The sequence below is a fragment of the Indicator indicator genome, chromosome 15 (assembly GCF_027791375.1).
Source record: "Indicator indicator isolate 239-I01 chromosome 15, UM_Iind_1.1, whole genome shotgun sequence".
NCBI lineage: Eukaryota > Metazoa > Chordata > Aves > Piciformes > Indicatoridae > Indicator > Indicator indicator.
This window is the reverse complement of record NC_072024.1, coordinates 14,998,551-15,019,849: the sequence shown is the minus strand read 5'-3', so window position 1 is coordinate 15,019,849 and position 21,299 is coordinate 14,998,551. Positions and strand designations below refer to the sequence as shown.

Genomic DNA, 21,299 nt, shown 5'->3' with positions numbered 1-21,299 from the left:
TCCTTCGTTTCACTGAATCTTTTATGCTCACTGCCTATGGCACAATGCAAATATTCTTCTGAAGAAACCCTAAGGAAGCTTATGGGGAGCCGATAAGCTTTCAGCTGAAATACAAAATACAGCAGGATGCTTCAGGAGTCTATCAGAGTGATTAGAGAGGGTTTTCACAGTGTAAGTCTGTGGTAAAAGTAGCTACATTTGCATTTAGGCAACTCAATCTGAGTGCAAATCTGTAATACATTACAGTACAGTGATAAAATCTGTTTTTCTGGCCTTAATCCAATAACAATAAAATTCTATGAGCAACCTCCATACTTTGAGTTACTCCACTGAGTTTAATAGAATTGACCTCCTGAACCTTTAAGACATCTACTACGTACTGTGCTCTGTCTCTTTAAATACGAAGCAGGCTTTTGATACCTACAACGATCTCACATGGTGGGAGCCACCACAGTGCTTGGACAGCATTCAGAATAGCAACTGATGAATTTGCAAACATTTTGATGTTCCAGCTAGATAAGTACCTATAAATGTTACAAAGTATATCAATTAAAATTCTGTAACTCCTTTCCTTAAATTGTAACCCTCAGTGGTCTTGTCAGAGTCAGGTGAAAGAACATCAATTGCCCCTCTCCCACTCACAGAAATATTAAGGAGGAGCATTCACATTTGTTGTATGAAACAAAAAAATAGAATTCTGACTTTGGGAAGTTCACTTTCATCAACATGATTTTACAGAGGAAGATAGTGATTACCTTTCTTATGCCTCAGAGAGCATATTCCTGACCATTTCATGAATACAGTCAGAAATCTGCAAACCAGCACCCTAGGCTTAGAGTGCAATGATGCATTTTTTTAGGTAATGCAATGCAATTGCAATGATCCATAGTACAGAATGATTTGTAATTGTTAGACATACAGAATTTCAGTTTATCATCTACATGACAAAGTCTAGGTATGATGCCACTGAAAAAGACTGCAGCAGAAACAGAGCCTCAGAGATTTTCTGAGAGAAAGAAACTTCCTAAACTGCAAACAAAAGGAAAAAGCAAATCAAACTATCAGATATTTCATGATGCAACATGGAGGCTTGAAGTTTCCCAATATTGGAGAAATTTTGTGATGAGTAACATGAGAAGGAAAAACATAGTAAGACACTCCTTGGATTCTTTACGGTCTGCATTGTTCATCCCTTTCCCTGCTGTCTTGACGAGTCATCATTCTCCTGTAGCCATGAACAGAAGGCTTCCTACTGGATTGGATAGGTAGATGCATCAAAAATCTATTTGCTATTGTGGTTATATATGAAGGGAATACTGATTTGTATCATTCCTATTATTGTTATTTTGCCTTGCAAAATTCCTCCCATAGTATAGCACAGGAGCAGATCTGGGGGGCTAATGTTTAGCATTATCTTGTGAATCACCTTCCACTATTTATATATTTTTAATATTTTATTTATATATCCCCTTTCATGATTATATTAGGCTGGGGAAGTTTGACATTTTCTTTCATCAGTGTAATAGCTATGGAAACCAGTGATGGGACAAATAAGGCTGTAAGAAAATACTTAATGCTGCAGCTGATCATTCTCTGAAGTTGTAGTGAATCAGAAATAGATTAGGAGATGGCATCTCTCAAAGAAACTCAGGAACAGGGTGCATATATCACACAGCATGGAACCCATCACTTCCCTCCTGGCTCAGCATAGTCATAGCAAGGAAGAGTAGCACTGACAAGCCTTTGTGATGGATGCACATGTGAAAGCTTTGAGGGTCGACAGTGGTTCTCCCCAAAGGGATTAAAGAAGCATCAATGATCTCCACAACCTCTATTATCAGATAATTGTTAAGTGTAATAAAGTGGTGACCCAGTTAAACCACATTCCTATTCCTGGTGTCTCTTTTTCTTTTTAATTTTCTTTTTTTTTTCTTTTTTGTGGTGTCTGAGATAACAGGGAGATTATTTTGGCATCAATTTAATCTAGTTAAATAGCTTTACTGAAGATCTTTATCATTGTAAATAATGGAGGTATTTGAAGTATTTGGTTACAATTCTAACTGAAGTTATCCAAAACAATGCTTCACTAGCAATCCCCATTTGCTATTCCTTCACTCTGTCTGAAGGAAGTTATGAATGCTTTGAACACTTTTCACCAGTACTTAAAAAGTACAAAGCAAAAAAAAAACAAAACCAAAAACCAACAACAACCCAAACCCCCCACAACAACAAACAAACAAACAAACCCAACAAAACCCAAAACAACCCACCAACAAAATAAACAAAAAAAACCACTGAGTTTGCCCAAGTCTCTGAAATACATTTTAAAAGTCTCTGTGACAGGTATCATAGAATACAACAAAATTATTAATTTAGAGAGACTGGGAGCCCTGGGGCTATTTAGTCTTGAGAAGACTGAGAGGGGATCTGATGAATGTCTATAAATATTTGAGGGGTGAGTGTCAAGTGGAGGGGGCCAGGCTCTTTTGGGTGGTTCACAGTGATAAGACAAGGAACAATGGGTTCAAACTTCAACATAGAAGATTTCACCTCAACATGAGGAGAAACTTTTTTACAGTGAGGATGACAGAGCACTGGAACAGGCTCCCCAGGGGGGTTGTAGAGTCTCCTTCTCTGGAGACTTTCAAAACCCACCTGGGTGCATTCCTGTGCAGACTACCCAAAGTGATCCTGCCCTGGCAGGCGGGTTGGACCTGATGATCTCTTGATGTCCCTTCCAACCTCTGATATACTGTGATACTGTGAATTTACTCTTCAATAATGAAAGATAAAGGTGGTGGGAAAAGAAGATAGCTACCAGCAGGAAATAATTGCCTTCTCCTTCCAAAGCAAACCAAACCAAAAAATCCTGAAGTCCCTAAACTTGGGGAAGTAACATCTTCTGCTCCAATCCAGCACTGTGGGATAAAGTACTCAAACTGCATGAAGCACATCTGCCTATTTAGCATGTGAAATTTGAGTGAAATGTCTCCTGGCCAGCTGACATGAGATATGAATGCATCATGGCTGGAAAACAGGTACTTGGCTGTAATGTCTGTAGTAAAGTCAGCATCACAAGTGGATGATAAGGTTCATGCTCAGGGGCTGTTTCCTATTTTTATAGACCTGCAGGGGAAATCTACAATGATGGATGCATGACGTCAGAGCTATTGGGAATTTAGCATAGCAGAAAAGTTTTCCTTGACTTTCTGTTACTGAGTACATGAAGTTCTACAGTATGTAATGCAGGATTCAGAATAAAGAATCATAACATTGACTATGCAGTATGACCTAAACATTATCAGCATGGCATGCTCATTGTAAAGTGGCACGCTGTCTGATAGCAGAGTGATAACTTCTACAGGCCAAAGAGACCAGAGTGATTTTGCCAATGGTAGTCTCCTCCTCCTCAAGCAACAATTACAGACTTCAGGAAAGTCACACAAAGGATACACCTCTGAACATGAGAACATCCCGTCTTTTTCACTTATTCTGGGCAACCTAGTCCAATGTTCCACCACCCTCATAGAACTTTTTCCTAATGCCCAATCTAAATCTACCCTTCTCTAGTATAAAACCATTGCCCCTTGTCCTAATGCTTCATACCTTTGTAAACAATCCCTCTCCAGCTTTCTCATAGGCCCCCTTTTGGAAGGACACTTATAAGGCCTTCCCAGAGCCTTCTCTTCTCCACACTGAACAACCCCAGCTCTCTCAGCCTGTCTGTAGGAGAGGTGTTCCAGCCCTTCGATCACCTTTTTGGCCCTCCTCTGGACCCACTTCATCAGCTTGATGTCCTCTTTGTGTTGAGGGCTCCAGAGCTTGACACAGCAGGTGAGGTCTCAGAGAGCGAAGTGGCAGGACCACCTCTCTCAATCTGTTGACCATGCTTCTTTTCATGCAGCCCAGGATGCCATTGACCATTTGGGCTGCAAGTGCATGTTGCTGACTCATGTCCAGTTTTTTGTCCACTGGTAGCCTCAAGTCCTTTTCCACAGGGCTGCTCTCTATCACATCCTCCTCCAGCCTATATTGATTGTGAGGATTGTCCCAGCCCAAGTGCAGGACCTTGCACTCTGCCTTGTTGAACCTCATGAGGTCCACCTGGGCCCACTTCTCCAGCTTGTCCAAACTTATGTACTGTATGGTACATGTGTACTGTGTCTAGTGTGATCATTTTCCTCAGTAAAGCAGAACAGAAATTAAACTTGCTTGTGGTAAAATGCATTTCTAGGCTTTGTAACTGCATGGATTTTTCTTAAACCTCAAATGACTTACAGTGTTGAGGACAGAGGAATTTTTATTCATTTGAAAATTTATTTTAAGGATAATCACAATTTCCAGATAACCTCTCAGAAAGCCAGAAACCTTCTTAAAACTCCATTATTTTACAACAGATAAGCAAATAGTGGAACAGAAGAAGATTAGAAAAAGCCACCAGAAGAGTATCTGCTGTCCTCTGTCTCACATAAGTAAGAAGCTATAGTATAGTTGGAAACTATATATGTATTGGCTGCATATAACAGGAGCCAAGCAAATGTGCAGCTAAATACTTAACAACCATTGAGAAGCAATAAACACTTACATTGAACACCTCCTATGTTTCTTAACTGCTGTCACATGTCAGACCTGCCTTGAAGACTTTCAATATGGGGCTAGAATACAACAGTACAAATGAAAGTGATGTCAACTTTCTGTTGCCATGAAAGTATGAAAAGGAATGTCTCCTCACCTGCTGTTTTAACTGATGTACTAATCTGTCCTTCTCTCGTTTAAGTGCCATTACTTCCTCTTGAGTCTTCTTTTTCTTTGAAGCAGACAGTTCAAGCAAGGCAATGTTTGCATCTTTTTCACTAATTGCAGCGAGCAAAGCTTCCTGCCTGATAAAATAAGAATAAAAAGTTCTCATTAAAACATTTATTACTGTACCATGCTGCATATTTCTTTTAATCACTAGAACTATCTTTTGAACCTTCTTTAAACAGCAAACATTGTCAAGTCTAATCAAATCATGAAATAAAATGATTAGCCAAAAAAGACCCTTTTATAGATTTTTCATTAGCTATTTCAAGAAGCATTTCTCACATTTTCCTACAATACGATATGTAACAATATTTCTGTGAAATACCTTGCTTTTAAAAAAATGCTGGTATTGACTATTTTTAATTCACTTTCCCAAATTTTGAATATTTTAAATAAACATGTAATAAAATATTGAAATCATATAAATTGAATAAAAAGCATAGAAATGCAGACAAAACATATTTTTGTATAGTCCTGTTAATATGGTGTCCTAGAGACAGAACGCTCTGGATGTCTTCCTCACATTCCTTTGGATTTATTATTATCTATGGTGTCACCACAAAACTACAATTCTAGAAGTAAAGAAAAAATAACATCCTTGATCTAATTGTTCATGAGGAATCTTTTCCTTTTTAACACTGACCCTTCAATCTCCAGAAAGCAAAAAGAAACTTACAGCACAGAGAAACACCTAGAATTACATAGAAGCTAGCAGGGACACATAATAAACAGTTTGTGAGGACATATGACAAAGGAAATTTTTACAACACGGAATTGGAAGATTTTACAGTATTTTAGTGTTTCTCTAAAATGCTCACATTGGCAAAGCCATAAAATGTCCCTTATTTTCCTAAATACAAGAAATATATTCATCTTCTACAATGTATTCAATGACAGATTATGACTTTTAAGCCAAGAAAAAGCAAACAATATTTCATAACCTTTAGAACAAAATATGTTATGGCCTATGCCTTTTTCCAGAACTATAGAAGATCAATCATTAAAAAATAAACATGAATAAATGAATCGTAAATTAACATTGGGCTCCAACTGCTAATAAATGTAAGAATATGGCTCATGAACTTCACACAGTAAAGGTGAGCTAGAAGTTTGGAATTCTTATAGTCCTTGGCTTGCCAGCAGAAACGTCAAGAAAACTACTTCACTTTTATTTCAAAGTTCATAATGTATTAATGTAAATATTTATAGGACAATATTTCTGATGGAGTCAAAGAAAAACAATCCATTTATTTTACTCTCAAAGTTATGAGACATGGATCAATTTTAGATAAACAGTTGCATTTTATTCATACACTTAATCTCATTTATTATTCTGTCCTTGTCATTCTAATCACAATAAAATTATGTTTAAAAACGGATGCCATAAGTTTTGAATAGCCTTAATTTCAATGAAAGCTATTAATTATTCTAAATAAAAGGTATTAAATAATAAAGCCATATATATCAGAGGGCCATATATTCATAACGCTAACTTGAAATGAGGCATAGCTATATTGTGATCTATAAACCTCATAAGAATGTATAAAGCCTGCTGTGTAGCAATTTGTAAAAGACTGTCAATGTTTTCATGTGTTATGCTCAAATACAATATTAATTTAATAATATTTTCGCTAAAACCTTAAATATTTAAGGCACTGTAATAGGAGAAAGGTGATTTGCTACTGTATTGAACAAATTCCTCTCATCTTGCAGAAAGCAGAGCCTTTATGCACCATATAAAATCTAAATATGCCCTCTTTTGAGCAGCTGGCTCCAATAGGAAGAAACATATAATGGAATTTCAGATTTTTCTCCACAGTACATTTTTTCACACAAGTCGGTACTTTTCTGGTTTAGAAACATGTGCTAATCCTAGAAGATGGGGGTTTTGTTCAGAGGTGATACCAAACTTTCTGACAGAAAGTGACAGCAGCAGGTATTCTGTGACTTCAAAGCCGAAGAAGCAGTGTATTGCATTGTTACATAAAATATTTTTCTACAAAATAAATAAGATTAGGTTACTTCCTCTACATCTCTGTGATAGTAGACTATTAAAATTGCAAAGAAAGGCTGATCAGAAGTTTTGACAATGTTCCTGTGATTTGCATCAAGAAACATTTTCCAATTTTTAACTTGTATTCTGGATTCTGCAGCCCCAAAATCACAATATTTTGCAGACTTCAGCATGTTTTTTCTCACTTGATGGTGTTGAAGGATTATGAAAGCCAACCAGAAGTTATGAGAATGTTTTTGCATGGAAAAGCTAACAAGCTCTTTTTTCTCTATTGTCTTGTGGATCACAGAGTTCCAGTCAGATTACCACCTCTCCTATCTTGGGAAAATACATAACACTTAATTCCAGGAAATAATAATTCATACCAAACACTTTCAGGAAATAATGGTTCATAGTCATGCGAAATAGCTGCTGTCATATGACTCCATAAAAGCTCCACCAAGTGCTTTAAGATTTCAATCAAACCCATGGCATATACAAAAGTTAGAATTCGCCCTCCAAAATTATTTTTAATGTACTTTTACATTCTTATAGTAAATATAAATGGAGTTGGGAGGTCTTAAACATATGAATGTTGAGAGACGATTGCACAAGAATACAAGGAGAAGGATTTCTACTAGAGTCCTTCCACAGCAATGTGGAACCATGAACATTAACCACAGATGGCCAACTGAATGCAAACTCACACTGCCAGTACTCTTGAAGCTGCCTGAGTGAGAGTCAGCTTCAGTTCAGAAGCTGTAAAGCCTCATTTATCTAAGAGAGACAGTGTTTTAGGTTGGGCAGAGTGCCATACAACACACTGATGGCTTCCAGACTGGAACTGGCTTGTTCAGAGTGTGGGCAGAGCAAGCTTACATCTGTCTGCACAGACATAACTCCTGAAGTATGTTGGCATATTATCTTTGTCTATTGTCATGCATAATCTGAACAGTAATAACCTCAAATATATAATTCAGTGGCATTTAACCAGACATCTGGGTTAACAAGTTCAGCAGAGCAGGACTGTATATTCCACTAAATGATACATGTTGGCTGCTTTCAATTAGCTGCTTCGATACAGGGGAAAGACAGAGAGACCCAACAGTTTTAATCAGTATTTAAAAGTACAAAACAAAGATACTGGTTTCTTTAGATGCCCTATCACAACCTAAGTGGCCTCCTTTACTTCTGCATGGCCTAGCAGGCTACCAGATTTACTGTTCCTCCACTAAGTCTCTGGGAGACAGAGGTTACAAAGTACCTTGCCCATCCTGCTGAGTCATTTTAAGCAGCCTGTGGGGACAGATCCAGACCTGTACTTCATCATATCTCATTTTTTACGTATCACACACTGGTTTACCTATATTTGTGAAAGGTCCTGTGATGCTCTTTCAACATCAAGTTTCCTAAGGAAGAAGCAAATCTGATGAACAGAAGCAATTTATTTACGTTAGATACCCAGTGATGCTGATAAAAAATATAATATCACCATTTTTGCAGGAAACATTTGAAATGAGATTATCTGACCACTAGGAACAAGGTTACGATGCCAGCAAACAGTGGACAATAATGACTTTCTCACAAGCATGAAGTAAACCATTCAAAAATGTAAACAGATGGCAAGGTCTTCATCTAAATCTCTCAGGTGAGCAACACACTTCTGCTTTGCTGCTAGAAACTGAAACTCATCATGCATTTATGTGTGAGAATTTTTGAAAATTAAGACCTGAACTGGCACCAAGAAAAACATACAGTCTGATACACTCTCTAGCTAACATGCTTAAGAGTGTAAACATAATTTATAATTACTAATTATCTACTGTGTCAGGAAAAAAAAATTGCTATCCAAATACAATTCTATAGAGATGTTATCACTATTTGCAGCCAAAATGTCTCCTTATTGTTTAATAAATGATGGCAATAAAATACATTTTAAAGTTATTTATTAAAGCACTGAATTAAATGACATTCTCTAAGAGTAATATTTATAAAGAGTAATCCTTTTTGCTATTACTAGTTTTTCCTCTGTTTTTTTGGCAAACTAATCCATTATACAAATAATGGAGTAGTACTCTTAACACCAAGAAAAATCACTCTAACTGTACCCAGTAAAAATAGGTAAACTCTCAGATTAATAAAATAGATGTTAAATCTAACAGCATTTGCTCCACACTACTAAATATTCTGTACATTTTTCTTTGACATACATAGTAATTCCTAGGATTCCCAGCCTATATATCCTCCACTATAATGCAGTTTCCCAATACAAGAGGGAGAATTTTTCCCTGGAAAGGCAAAACTCATTAAATAAAGCTTCTCCTCTCCTGGTAAACCCTGACTGCATTCTAATCCACAGCAATCTACTACCTCAAGATAATAGCTGTAGAACAAATAGAGTGAATATGACAGTCTTGATGAACACATTTGCAGCTGTGAGATCAGGGCTTAAGGTAGTAATGGTTCCAAAGAGAATCACCAAGAAACTTGCACAAATATGTTAATATATTTAATGCCACTTCATACAAAAGTAAAAAAAACCAAAAGCTAACATGAACAGTCCCTTCCTAACAACCAAATTAATTTATTTAGACAAGAGTTATTCCACCCAAAATTACTCAGTATTCTAATCTGTTTAATGTTTTCATTAACTACATGGATGATGGACCAGAAAATCTACTTCTTATGTTCCAATGAGACTTGAGACTGGGAGGATCTTCAAGTGCCATTAAGATAGGAATAAAAACGCCTTGCCAAACCAAAGACGTTGTCTAGGAAACTAAGGAGGAACAGCTTATTAATGATCCCTTGTGAATATGGCAAATATTATACTGCGAAGTAGACTGTAAGGCAGAAGTTGTTCTTTTGATCTGTGTGACCTCAGGAAGATATTAGTTGAAATACTGAATCCATTTTGGATGTGGCTTTTCATGAAAAATGTGAAGATTGTTCAGGGAACAGCAACAACAAAACAAACAGAAACCCCAAACAAACAAACAAAAAAGAATCAATAGTCTAAGAGCAGCAATGTGATAAGAATATAAAATACTATGTTAAATTGAAATAGAACAATTTTTCCATGTCCATAGCACACAGAACAACAGGCAATATGCATAAATTGTGAGAGAAAAGGTTGCAAGGTTTTTCCTCCTACTATATAGAAAAGTCTGGTGATAATGGCAGGTAGGAATGAATAGCATTTGAGTACTGGAAGAAATTGCTGGGAAAAGATGGTGACTGCCAGCAGACATCTTTTTGAACAATTGAGGCAGAAGTCTGTTAAAAATTACACGGATATAGTTGATCTTGCCCCAAGACATGACCTTATCAGCAACTCAATTATTCAATGATTCCATGTTTTAAAGCTGATTTACTTTGTGTCTCATTTAAGACAGCAGCCTTTGGAGTTAATGTCATGTTTTATCTGCTTCCATCCCATGTTGCTAGCCTTCGTATCACTATAAGAAAAGACCTTTTACATTTAAGTTTCTACATCTATAGTAAGAAAGGCTGATACAATTTTATGTGAAAATTTCCATGACAGCAATTACAGATAAGAACAACTTTATACTGCATACACCATTCCTCAGTGACACTGAAATGAGGAAATGCCTTTCCTTGGAGGATGTACCAACTGTTAATCTGATAACAGACATGGCTTTTAGACAAACAAAAAGTATAAGATCATTTAAATATTTAAAAACTTTCATGGAAGTAGTGTGAAAGAATGATTTGAATTGAAGAAAAATAGCATAGCTAGGATTAGAGAAAGCAGATGATACCAAAGCAACTCAATTATATATGTAATCTAACACCTGAAAAACGCAATCTTACAGATCTCTAGCAATACAGACAAAGAGTATGCATTTCTGAAAGCATCTGTCTTGGAGTGAAAAAAATTACTTAATATGAAAAGGAAGCCTTAGCATACTGGAAGGGCAGATAAGATAATGCAAGAAGAAATAAATTCATGAAAGACTCTGTTGAATGCCAAACTGAAAAAGTATATTGTATACAGTATTTTATCACACTGCAGCCTAAACAAATGTCAAATGGAATAATTTCTTTAACAAATATGGGCAACAACTGAGAAAAAAAGGATTGTTCGCTAGCATATATTTAGTCAAGATTAACTATGGATAAAAAAATGTACTAAGAACAGATTTAATAACCCTAAACTGTCATTCAGCTTGTAGGAGGTATTCAAGATACAGCTAATAAAACACAAAAAATGGTTCCAGCCACCCACAAAAAAAAATCTCAGTAGTATAAAACACTGAAGGATAACCACTAAGATAAATGCTTTCTTTTGAGAGCTGCCTTGCAGTTAACCTTCTTAAAGTGTCTCCCAGAAACCTCTAATCATAATACATTGCATTGCCACTTATCACAGTCAATTTAGAAGTGAACTCTGTAAACACTCCTGCTTTACTCCCCACCTCTGTTAGTCTAAGAATAATACTCTAAGCTTTAATAGAAGAAGTCATGACAACTTTTTGGGAGGTGGGGTGAGTTCTTAGAAATGGTCAAACTGTAACAGAATTCCAAGATTAAGATGTATAAAAACAAGATCTAGCAAAACTTTTACTGCCTTTACTACTTAAGCCATTTTCCACAAAATAGAGAAATGCAACCTAAAAAGTTAGTGTTGAAGTTTAAATCAAGTCAGAAATGTTTGAACTAATGATATACAGCACCCAGCCAACATCTTACATACTAATTGTATTGATGAGTGAAAAAAAAAAAAATAATAACCCAAACCAACCAAAAGTCCCAAAAACCAGCTCAATCAACTTTTTCCCTTTAATTACTGTTTTCTTTCCCTCATGACCCCCAGTATTCAACCTTAAGTTCAGTAGGAGGTGACTAGAGATAGACAGTGTTGAGAGATTCTGTTTGAAACAGCTTCTCTCTGTCACTCCTAAAGCAAATAAATGGTTTGTTAAAACATGCCGTTAATCCATTATGGATGTGCATGCATCTTAAAAAATAAACTTCAGAATGTTTTTGGTATTTTAAAGCTTTTTCTTTAAAAACAAGACATACTGATCACAAGTATGAAATTTAAAATCTAAATTCAACAACAGATTTGTATGCCTAAACCAGTTATGTGACACAGACATGTAAATTCAGTCATCACTTACTTTAGACAATTATCCTATATTTCTATGCCTGAGGTTGACGGAAAGTTCCTCTCTCCAATTACATGACTAAATATGCTTTACAAAACTTACTTCTGCTAAACAAACAATTATTTTGCACCGTTTCCAAAGAAAAATTCCTTTGACAATACTTTCAGAAGGAAAAACAGCATGAAATAGCACTTCAGACAGAACTTGTGATGCTCCTCTGCCTAAGCACACCCAGAAGCATGCAGCTCTGCTCCATTAACTACAGGGCAGGAAGACAGAGTGCTCCCCACTGTCACCTCAGAGTCCACCCCACAAAGCACTTTCCCTCATATTATCTGAAAATCAAACCTTAATTTATCATTTGATCAACACATCTGCTGGAAGCAGGTGCGAGGAGGAAATATCAAAGCTTACACTGTGTAAGAGAGTCAAGAAATAATCTTTGTTACACCTGTATTAGATGTATATTTGCATTAGGCTAGAATCAAGGAGAAACAGAATGAAGCTTCCCTAACGTGACATTTCAGAGTAAATGGAAAGAAGAAAAAAAGATGAGCTGATTCTGAATAATTAGAGGAGTTTCTTGAAAAAGCAGCTTTCATATCCATTTGTCCTTTTCCTCCAGTTTACCTCCCCAAATCCACAGTTCAGTGCTTCTTCCCTATGTTTCATTATTCCCATAACCACACAACTCCTCACCTACCTCAGTAACAGTAAATGTATTGCTGTATCCCTGTTTTACCTTCTGAACAGCAGTTTGGGATGGGCATATAGTTTGTATGTTAAGCAAACAAAAAACCATCCAGAATAAAGGTACAATTTCAGAGAGAAATTTTAAGAGGCAAAGAAAGGACTTCATGCCCATCTTTTGGGGCTAATTTTCAAGTAAGAAGTAGGTACTCAACTGCCCCTTGAAATCTCTGAACTTTTCCAAGCCCTGTGACATTGCACTTCTGATGTCTCAATGATTTATGTTTTAGAAATGAAAGATAAGTAAAGCAGATCCCCTTAGAAAAGACATATTAATCTATGAAAGCGATTACATCTCAGTTTCATAGATCACATTTAACCACTGCATTATCATTTCATTCCAAGGGGCAGCATTGCTCACATGAGTGAAATACAAGAAGTTTTAGATTTTGTGAGAAATGCAGAGAAAAATAATAATTCATAGTGCTGCAAAACACAGCTGAAGAAGTTAGATGACAATTATTTGTGGGGTTTGCCACTTTTTACTAGCATTAACTCCTATTGTTCACTTGGTTTTGTGTGATTCTTCATAGGAATGCAACCAACACTTGGCTAAAATATCTCTGCCTGTTTTATGCAGAAATGGGGAATGCAGAGAACAAGAACAATGGCACTGGAACACATGGGATTGTGTTACAGCAGAACATGGCACTGCACAGGGTCCACCTAAGTTAAACAGGAAAACAAAACTACAGGTAATCCGTCATTGTCAGCCTCCTCATCCTTCAACACTGCTTTTTTCTGTTTATAGAACACAAAGATAAAAGTACTTTGCAGGATGAATGGTTTGATCTCTAGAATATAGTTCTTGGTGATGTTTCTGAAATGTCAAATGCCATTTTAAGCTTGGAAGAGCATTTCTGCTAAAAGTTACTACTACAACCTTGTATGACATACAACTGAGACGCAGAGACAGAATATTAAAAAGAAACCTTTTTGTTAATTGTATTCTGTTCTTAATTTTGAACAGACATCATTCCAAATGGTCACTTGTTACAGACTAGATGGTTATGCTAATGGCTGAGTGGGGTTTTCTTTCAACTTTTAATAAATACTGATCAACAAAATTGATCAAATTTTGAGCAAAGAGATAACAGTAAACGATATTAAAATCTCTTTCCTTTGGAAGTTTAGGAAAAAGATTTGGTCTGATTTTGAAAGAACTAACTTAAGGTCCTCCTCTAATTGCCATAAAACTACATATGCATAACATATTAAAAAAAATTTTGTAAAATTCAATGTCAATCACATTGTACTTTAAAGTATAACAGAGGGAATAATTATCTCCATTTTGAAACATTTGGAAATCAATATAAATGTGTTAGAATTTATGCCTTGAGCATTACAATGTTTCAGAAGGCAATTTCAAGAAAGAAAATTGCCTGAAGATATAGGATTAACAAAATGCAATCTCTTGGCAGTGCATAATTCATATTTGATAACTGATCTGAGGGCATAGTTTAAATGCTCACTTACTAAATAGGGTGTCAGACAGAGATATGTAAACCAGTGTCAAATTATTTCCACTAGCCACAAATATATGTCAGAGCAAATTTTGTATATTAGCCTTAAACTGAGATACTCCGAATTTTAAATGTACACTCCACCCCAGCAAAAGGCTGCCAGTATTAATATTTTAATTATTAGATTTTACATCTGTGAAGTCAACAATCATCATTACGAGTATTAACATGACAACATTCATTACTTATTGATAGAATATGCATAGGTGTTACAGCTGTTACGTAGCTTGATTCGATAGAGACAGAAAAGTCTACAAACTATTACAACTCAGTACTTTTTAATATTTTTTAAAACAACAATGTTTTTGTTAAATTTACCTAGTTGGTGAGGTACTGCTAAGTACAGAATAAACTTAAATATACTGTTCTAGAAACATCGCCCCTGAAGATTTCATTATATTGGGAACCACTGGATATGTATTTATGATCGAGCTGCAGAAAACCAATTATTAAAGTAATCAGTTGTTAAAATTTAAAAAAAAAGAAGTGGTTAAGCATCTGAGTAAAAATAATTCAGATACTTATTCTCAAATTAACAGGCCACCATTCCTTTAGGTGTGGGATGTCTGAAGACCTAGATGTGTGAAGGACTTTTGTCATAGAACATTTCTTCAGATTTTGTCTCCATCATTTTACCTCAGTGAAAAGAACACCTTTGTTTTTAATAAAATGCTGCATATGAAAATAATAACTATAAACAGAACAATGTCAGTAAGACAATGAAAGCCTAGAGCAGGCACAAGATATTTTATAAGGAAGAGGAGAAGGAATTAGACAACAGCACACAACTATTTCTCTAATTAGTATCTTAAGAGATTGGAAATGAAAGAGATTGGTTACCACATGATGTTATTCAATTATATGATCTCCCTGCTAATGGAACTATTCACAAGCACTGCCAGCAGCATGAAAACCATCATATGATTCAACTTTGTATAAAAAACATTTGCTCATTGATCTCCTTTGGTGGGTTAACTGCTTCAAAATTATTTTCAGACTAAGAAAGCGTTTTTTTAAAAGAGGCGTATGTGCAGACAGAGAGCTGTAATATGATGAGGCTGGCTCACAGTGAAGACAGTTAGGGCTGACTTTCTCAAGACAGACAAAAGAGGCTACTCCTGGAGAGATTTCAGTTAGACACAAGAGGAACTTTTCACAGGGACAATCATTCATCAGGACAATCTCCTCAGGGAAGGGGTGGAGTCCCCAGCATTGGACACTTGTAAGATTCAGCTGGACAGGGTGCTGGGCATACTTTTCCCACAAAAGGTTGGACTAGATCCTTGAGATCCCTTCCAACCTGGTATTCTATGATTCAGTGTTTAGTCTTGAAAAACAATAAACTTCTTGCATATCACACTAGATTAGCAGGACTAAGACATGAAGTTCTTCATTGATTTGAACATTTCTGTCAGTTCTTAAAAAATGTTTAAAGCTGAATGACTTTTCCTGAGGGCAAAGAAAGTCTGCTTTTGAGCTAAGATTGAGTTAGCTCAAATTTTACTACAAAAATAGATAATAAAATTATTTAGCCCCATAAGGATCATCATCCAACTCCTGACTCCATATAGGGCAGCCTAAAAGTTACACTGGATCACTCCCTTCTGCAGATATTATCAAGGTGTATGTCAGAAGGCATCTGTTCTAGTTTAGTATTCTCAAATTACATGTTAAAAATAACTGACTGAAGTGAAACTTCTTGGGGAAAGAGGATAGTAAAACCTTTTCTGATGAAGACACCAAGCCTGCAAGGTGGGACACAGAAAGATGTCACAGCACGGAGCCAGCAGCTTGTACAGACACTGAAATTACAAACAGGGGTGGCAAGGACAGACAGCACCTCTGAGTAACTAGTGGGAACTGGATAGAGTTTGCTGCCATTCAAAACTCACTGAGTTAGGTGGAAATGGGGCATGTTTGCTTGGGGAGGGGGTGTGCGATATAAATAGGTCCTTTAAATTCTGATAAGCTATTCCTTGCCTTTTGCTCATCTTTGAGGAATTCTTGGAGGGGGTGGGGGAAGATCCATGTCAAAACTATAACCAAACTGTGGCCCTGTCAGGTGACATTACACTTTCAGACACTTACTCATGTAGTCATTCAGTCATGACTACATCAACCATAGGGGCTGAGATACATCCAGATGGCACACAGCTGAGTTTACTGATCAGTTAGACACATACACGTTGGCAACAAATACACTGCTGTGATCTCCAAAGTGACAGCAGAGTAACAGGACTGTGTATATAGTGTATATATTTTCAAATCTTTTCCTCCTCATGAAGAATGCAACATTTTTCTCCTCACTCTTTTTGCTTTCATCTTACAGAAAACTACAGGAATTAGCAATGTGTCCCTCCCACCTTATTGTATCTGCAGATTTTGCAAAACTTTTCATTATTGGGAGAATACAAATTACTTCTCTGATAGAAACAAAATATCTTGAGTACAGTGTGCAGGGTCTACTTTTAAGGTATGGCTTTAAAACACAGAGAGGAATAATAATAAAATCAACATACTTTTAAAAACGCAACTTCAAAATACTATCTAGAGAGCATTTTGCAAACTTTCAATGGCTGTATCTTAGAAAAATATACAGATCTGTTTAAAAAAAAACACTGGGGAAATGGATGTCTACAGTCTTATTTAAAACTAAGATTTCTTTAAGAAGCCAACAAAAACTACAGAACGCTTAGTATTTGACAGCCAAGCTACTTAAAACTGTACTGGACACTACAAAAGCAGTACAGAAGCAAAGGATATACTATTCAATTAAAGAAAAATGATCAGAAAGGACTGAAAGACTCAAAATAAAAAAGGATTATTTTTGGAAACCCTCATGCTTAGATCAGGATGGATGACACTTTCTGGTAAACAAGATGTGAAGATATTATTGTACACATGAATTTTAACACAGGCAAAAATTTCAGAGTTTAAAAGAACATTAGAGTGGAAAAAATAAAAAGACAACATAGAAGCATCATGCAGAACACTAATTCAACTTTGAATTTCCTTTTTCTAACAACATTCAACAGTGCTGACAAACTTTGTCACACCGAATTTAAATGTGAGTAAAAAAACGCAATGCTGCTTCAATGCTGAAAATTGAAAAACACTCAGACAGTTCAGATAGTAAATTCACACAATCACTTTTGCCCAGGGATAGTTCTTCAACAGGCATATTTGCAGGAACATTTACTTTAAGAAAGACTGCTAAATTTCTACAGAAGCTCTGATACAGTAAAAAAAAAAACAACACTAAATTACTTCCAAAACCTAGGGCACAGACCCTAAGTGTAACAAAAAAGCTCCAATAGTGCTTTTGAAAAAATAGTAACAAGCCAATTCAAGCAAACAAACGTTTGTTTACAATCAAATAACAGACACTTTCCGAGGCCTCTGCATGTCCACAGTTGATTTATTATTTTTGAAGTCTATATAAAACTGTACACTGTAATCTTGGATAAGCTGTAGAATCCAAAACAAAAAATAACAAACAAAAAACCAATCAAACAAAAAAAAAACCACCCAAAACCAACCAAACAAGATGTTTCTAAGAAGGATTTTGAACATTACCTGGATCTACAGCACATCTGGAAAGAATTGTGATGGAAAGAGCCTAAGAAGTAGTTGCTAAGGAAAATGCTCTCTTAAACTGCTATCCGGGTGGCCTTGTGACTCATACAAATAATATTTTGGGTGAGATGCTCATTTTAAGATGAGCTGCCACTTGAAGGAGGAATGCTAATATAAGTAGGTGTGATTGATATGAGAAATTAAATGGCAGCTGCTAATTTCTGCAATGAGCAGGGAATCTCTACAGGTGGTAGCACCTCAGCAGCCTAAAGAAGCCAGAACTAATCAAATTGAAGTCTAGATATAAAAGCTGGTGTAGGATTTTTTTCCCTGTTGTGTAAAAGGGAGGTAGTTAATTGTACAACTCAACTCTGCAGATAGCTGTGTTATTGAGTGCACTAGCCAAGACAAAAAATAAATTCATACTCTCAAAATATGACAAAGATTTGCACTATTCCCAAAATTCTTTTAAAGCATATGAGAACCATGTTAGCTAGCTAGAACAGTATTCCCCTCAAAAATAAAATAATAGAAAAACTTGCCCAAAAGATGCTGAAAGAGACAATGCAATGTTATTCTTTCTGGAATTGAAGATTAAACAAAATAAAAAATGTAGGTCAGTATCAAGTACTAAGTTTATCCATGTCTGCCTTCATTATTCCAAAAAGAAAAACATATATACAGGCTACTCTGATATTATTCATTACAAAAACCTTTGTTTTAACAATAGAAACCAATGCCTTGGTTGATAACAGGCTGATGTATTTTTAAAAGTAGGAAACACTATGTAAAAATCTAATAAAAATAATACTTATAACTACATTTAAGTGCTAAAAATCTGTCATAAACCTAGGTGGTTTGGCTTTTCTGCTCATTTTTACAGTATACTATATGATTATTGCTCATGATTCCATAGTTAAGATTGACTTAAGCTTATGCTTAAGGCAGTCAGTCATATTATTTAAGTACAAAAGAATAATGTATATTTCTCCCCAAATTATTTCCATGTTTCTGAACACCCGTGGAAGTTACTTTGTAATGAACAATTACTAATAGCTACATTTGGGAGGAAGAGAGTGCATATGATGTTTATAAAGGCTGACATCTTCCATTCATATTTACAGCAAATAGACTAGCATGAAGCAAGAGACCTGAACAACATGGAACATAACATAGCAGTGCTGACTGCCTACAAGAAATGTAAAACTGTGTAACATATGGACAAGAGGTCCAATGGTATCCTAGGGTGCAATAAGAAGAGTGTGTCCAGCAGATCAAGGGAGGTTCCCCGTCCTAGTGAGGCCCCACCTGGAATATTGCATCCAGTTCTGGCGTCCCCAGTTCAAGAGGGACAGGGATCTACTTGAGAGAGCCCAACGGAGTGCTACAAAGATGAGTAAGGAACTGGAGCACTGCCTTATGAAGAAAGGCTGAGAGACCTGGGACATTTTAGTCTGGAGAGAAGACAACTGAGAGGGGACCTAATAAATTTATAGAAATATATGAAGGCTGGGTGTCAAGAAGGAAGGGACAGCCTCTTCTCACTTGCCCCCTGTGATAGGACAAGGGGCAATGGATGTAAACTATAGCACAGGGAGTTCCACCTCAACATGAGGAAAAACTTCTGTACTGTAAGGGTCACAGAGCACTGGAACAGGCTCCCCAGAGAGGTTGTGGAGTCTCCTCTGGAGACTTCCAAGACCCGTCTGAATGCGTTCCTGTGTGACCTACGCTAGATTATATGGTCCTGCTCTGGCAGAGGGGTTGGACTCAAAGATCTCCAGAGGTTGCTTCCAACCCTAACACCCTGTGATCCTGTATGGGAAAATAACTTCACATATGTTGACAATACTTCCAATGTAAGTAATTTCTTATGTTTTCTAAGAAGTCACTGTCTCACACACTCATACAATAGAGAAAATTATTCTATTCTGCAATCAATACAGTGTATAAGATACATGCTAACAAAAGGAGGAACTGCTAAACATTATTTCCTCCATTATTTCAACAGGTAGAATAACCATTACTGGTTACAATCAAATTCTATGCTGTTAGCCAGTGATTTTTTTTTTTTTCCTTAATCTTGAATGCTGGAAATACAGGGAACGAGAGAGCTCGCTGGCAGGCTTTGGAGTAACCAGGTAACACACATGATAAACAGAAGTCCTTTGCTCCTTGCTTGATACACCATTGGCCCACAGACTTGAGATAACATTGCTCTGTATCTTCTCTAGCCCTAAGCATAGTAATACATGTGCTAACCTAGTACAATGAGAGCTTGAGGTAAGGATTAAGTTTCATATTGCTCCCGCCAGGAATCCCCCAAAAAATTATCAGCATGTGTCTTCTGAGTATAATAAAACCAAGATATTGAGAATTCCAGGCCTGGTCTTTTCCTATTCAATACAGACAAGCAATAGTATAGCTAACTAAACCACAGCAACCCTCTCACATAAACAAAATCCAGCTGCTAGATGTGGTCTGGGTCTAATCCTGAAAGGGACCCCAAGGACTCTAATCCTCATAAGGTCACCATGTGGTATTAATCGGACTAATGTGCCTTTCCAAGCACCTTTTTTTGTCAAAGACTCTAGGTTCCCAATGTTACATCTAGACTGCACAGCTGAAGCACATTATTCTGTAGCTCATTCACACTGGAGGCCTGGTTTTCACAAGGTCACAGGATCAGAGGGCACAGCAGCTCTCTTCAGTCTTGTATTCTAGAGTTCCCCTCTCAAGCAAGTACAGAGTTGACGGGATTACACCCAGATTTCATCCTGCCATAGATCTGAGGTATTCTTTGCTCTCATACTCTCATGACTGTCCATCAACAAGAGAGTCCCTCTCAGAAGTGCACAGCTCTCTTTTGAGATGCCAAAAGAAAAGACTTGATGTGTCAGATTCTTCCTGGTGCTAGCTTTGCTCATCTCTTGCAGATTATTCATAGAAGGCGTACCTCAAATGAAATTCAAGTGGGCAGGCTATGTGTCCATTCTGAAAAGAATGGCTTGCACTGGACATAGTCAGTTTAAAGGAATGATACAGCCACCCTATCAAGGGCGTTTGACTGCATAAAGCCTAGGGATTGTGGAAATTTTGGCAATAGAACAGGATAGCCGTCAAGATCAGAACTTAGCTGTGGATCAAAGCAGTCCTAAGAAAGTCAAGCAGTTGCTTCAGATTAGCATCACCACAGGCATTATCTTCTAGAGCCCTTCACAATTTTCTTTTACGTGGTGGGATGATATGGGCCTAAATTATACACTGTAATAACCAGAATTTCTGTATTGCATTCATCAGGAAAAAGTGAACTCTAAGGTGAAAGAAAGAAATCACTATTCCAGCTACTAATAATATCTGATCATAAATTAATTTTATTACATATATAACAAAGTGCTGTTTTCAGTATTGTTACAATTCACAGTACTTTTACTTTCCAAATACTAATACTTCTATTGTACTTTCACTAGCAAATGTTTATACTCCATATCTCAAACAAAGACAATATGTTAAAAGATTACA

The 21,299-nt window shown here is 36.5% G+C and overlaps 1 protein-coding gene across 1 annotated transcript in view; it reads right to left on the bottom strand.

Annotated features, from left to right (window-relative positions):
* Positions 1-21,299, bottom strand: part of ERC2 (ELKS/RAB6-interacting/CAST family member 2) — a 306,850-nt gene that overhangs the window by 10,588 nt on the left and 274,963 nt on the right. The window contains exon 17 of the mRNA XM_054387620.1: positions 4,733-4,880. Coding sequence (XP_054243595.1) covers positions 4,733-4,880 — 148 coding nt within the window. The remainder of the gene's footprint in view (positions 1-4,732; positions 4,881-21,299) is intronic.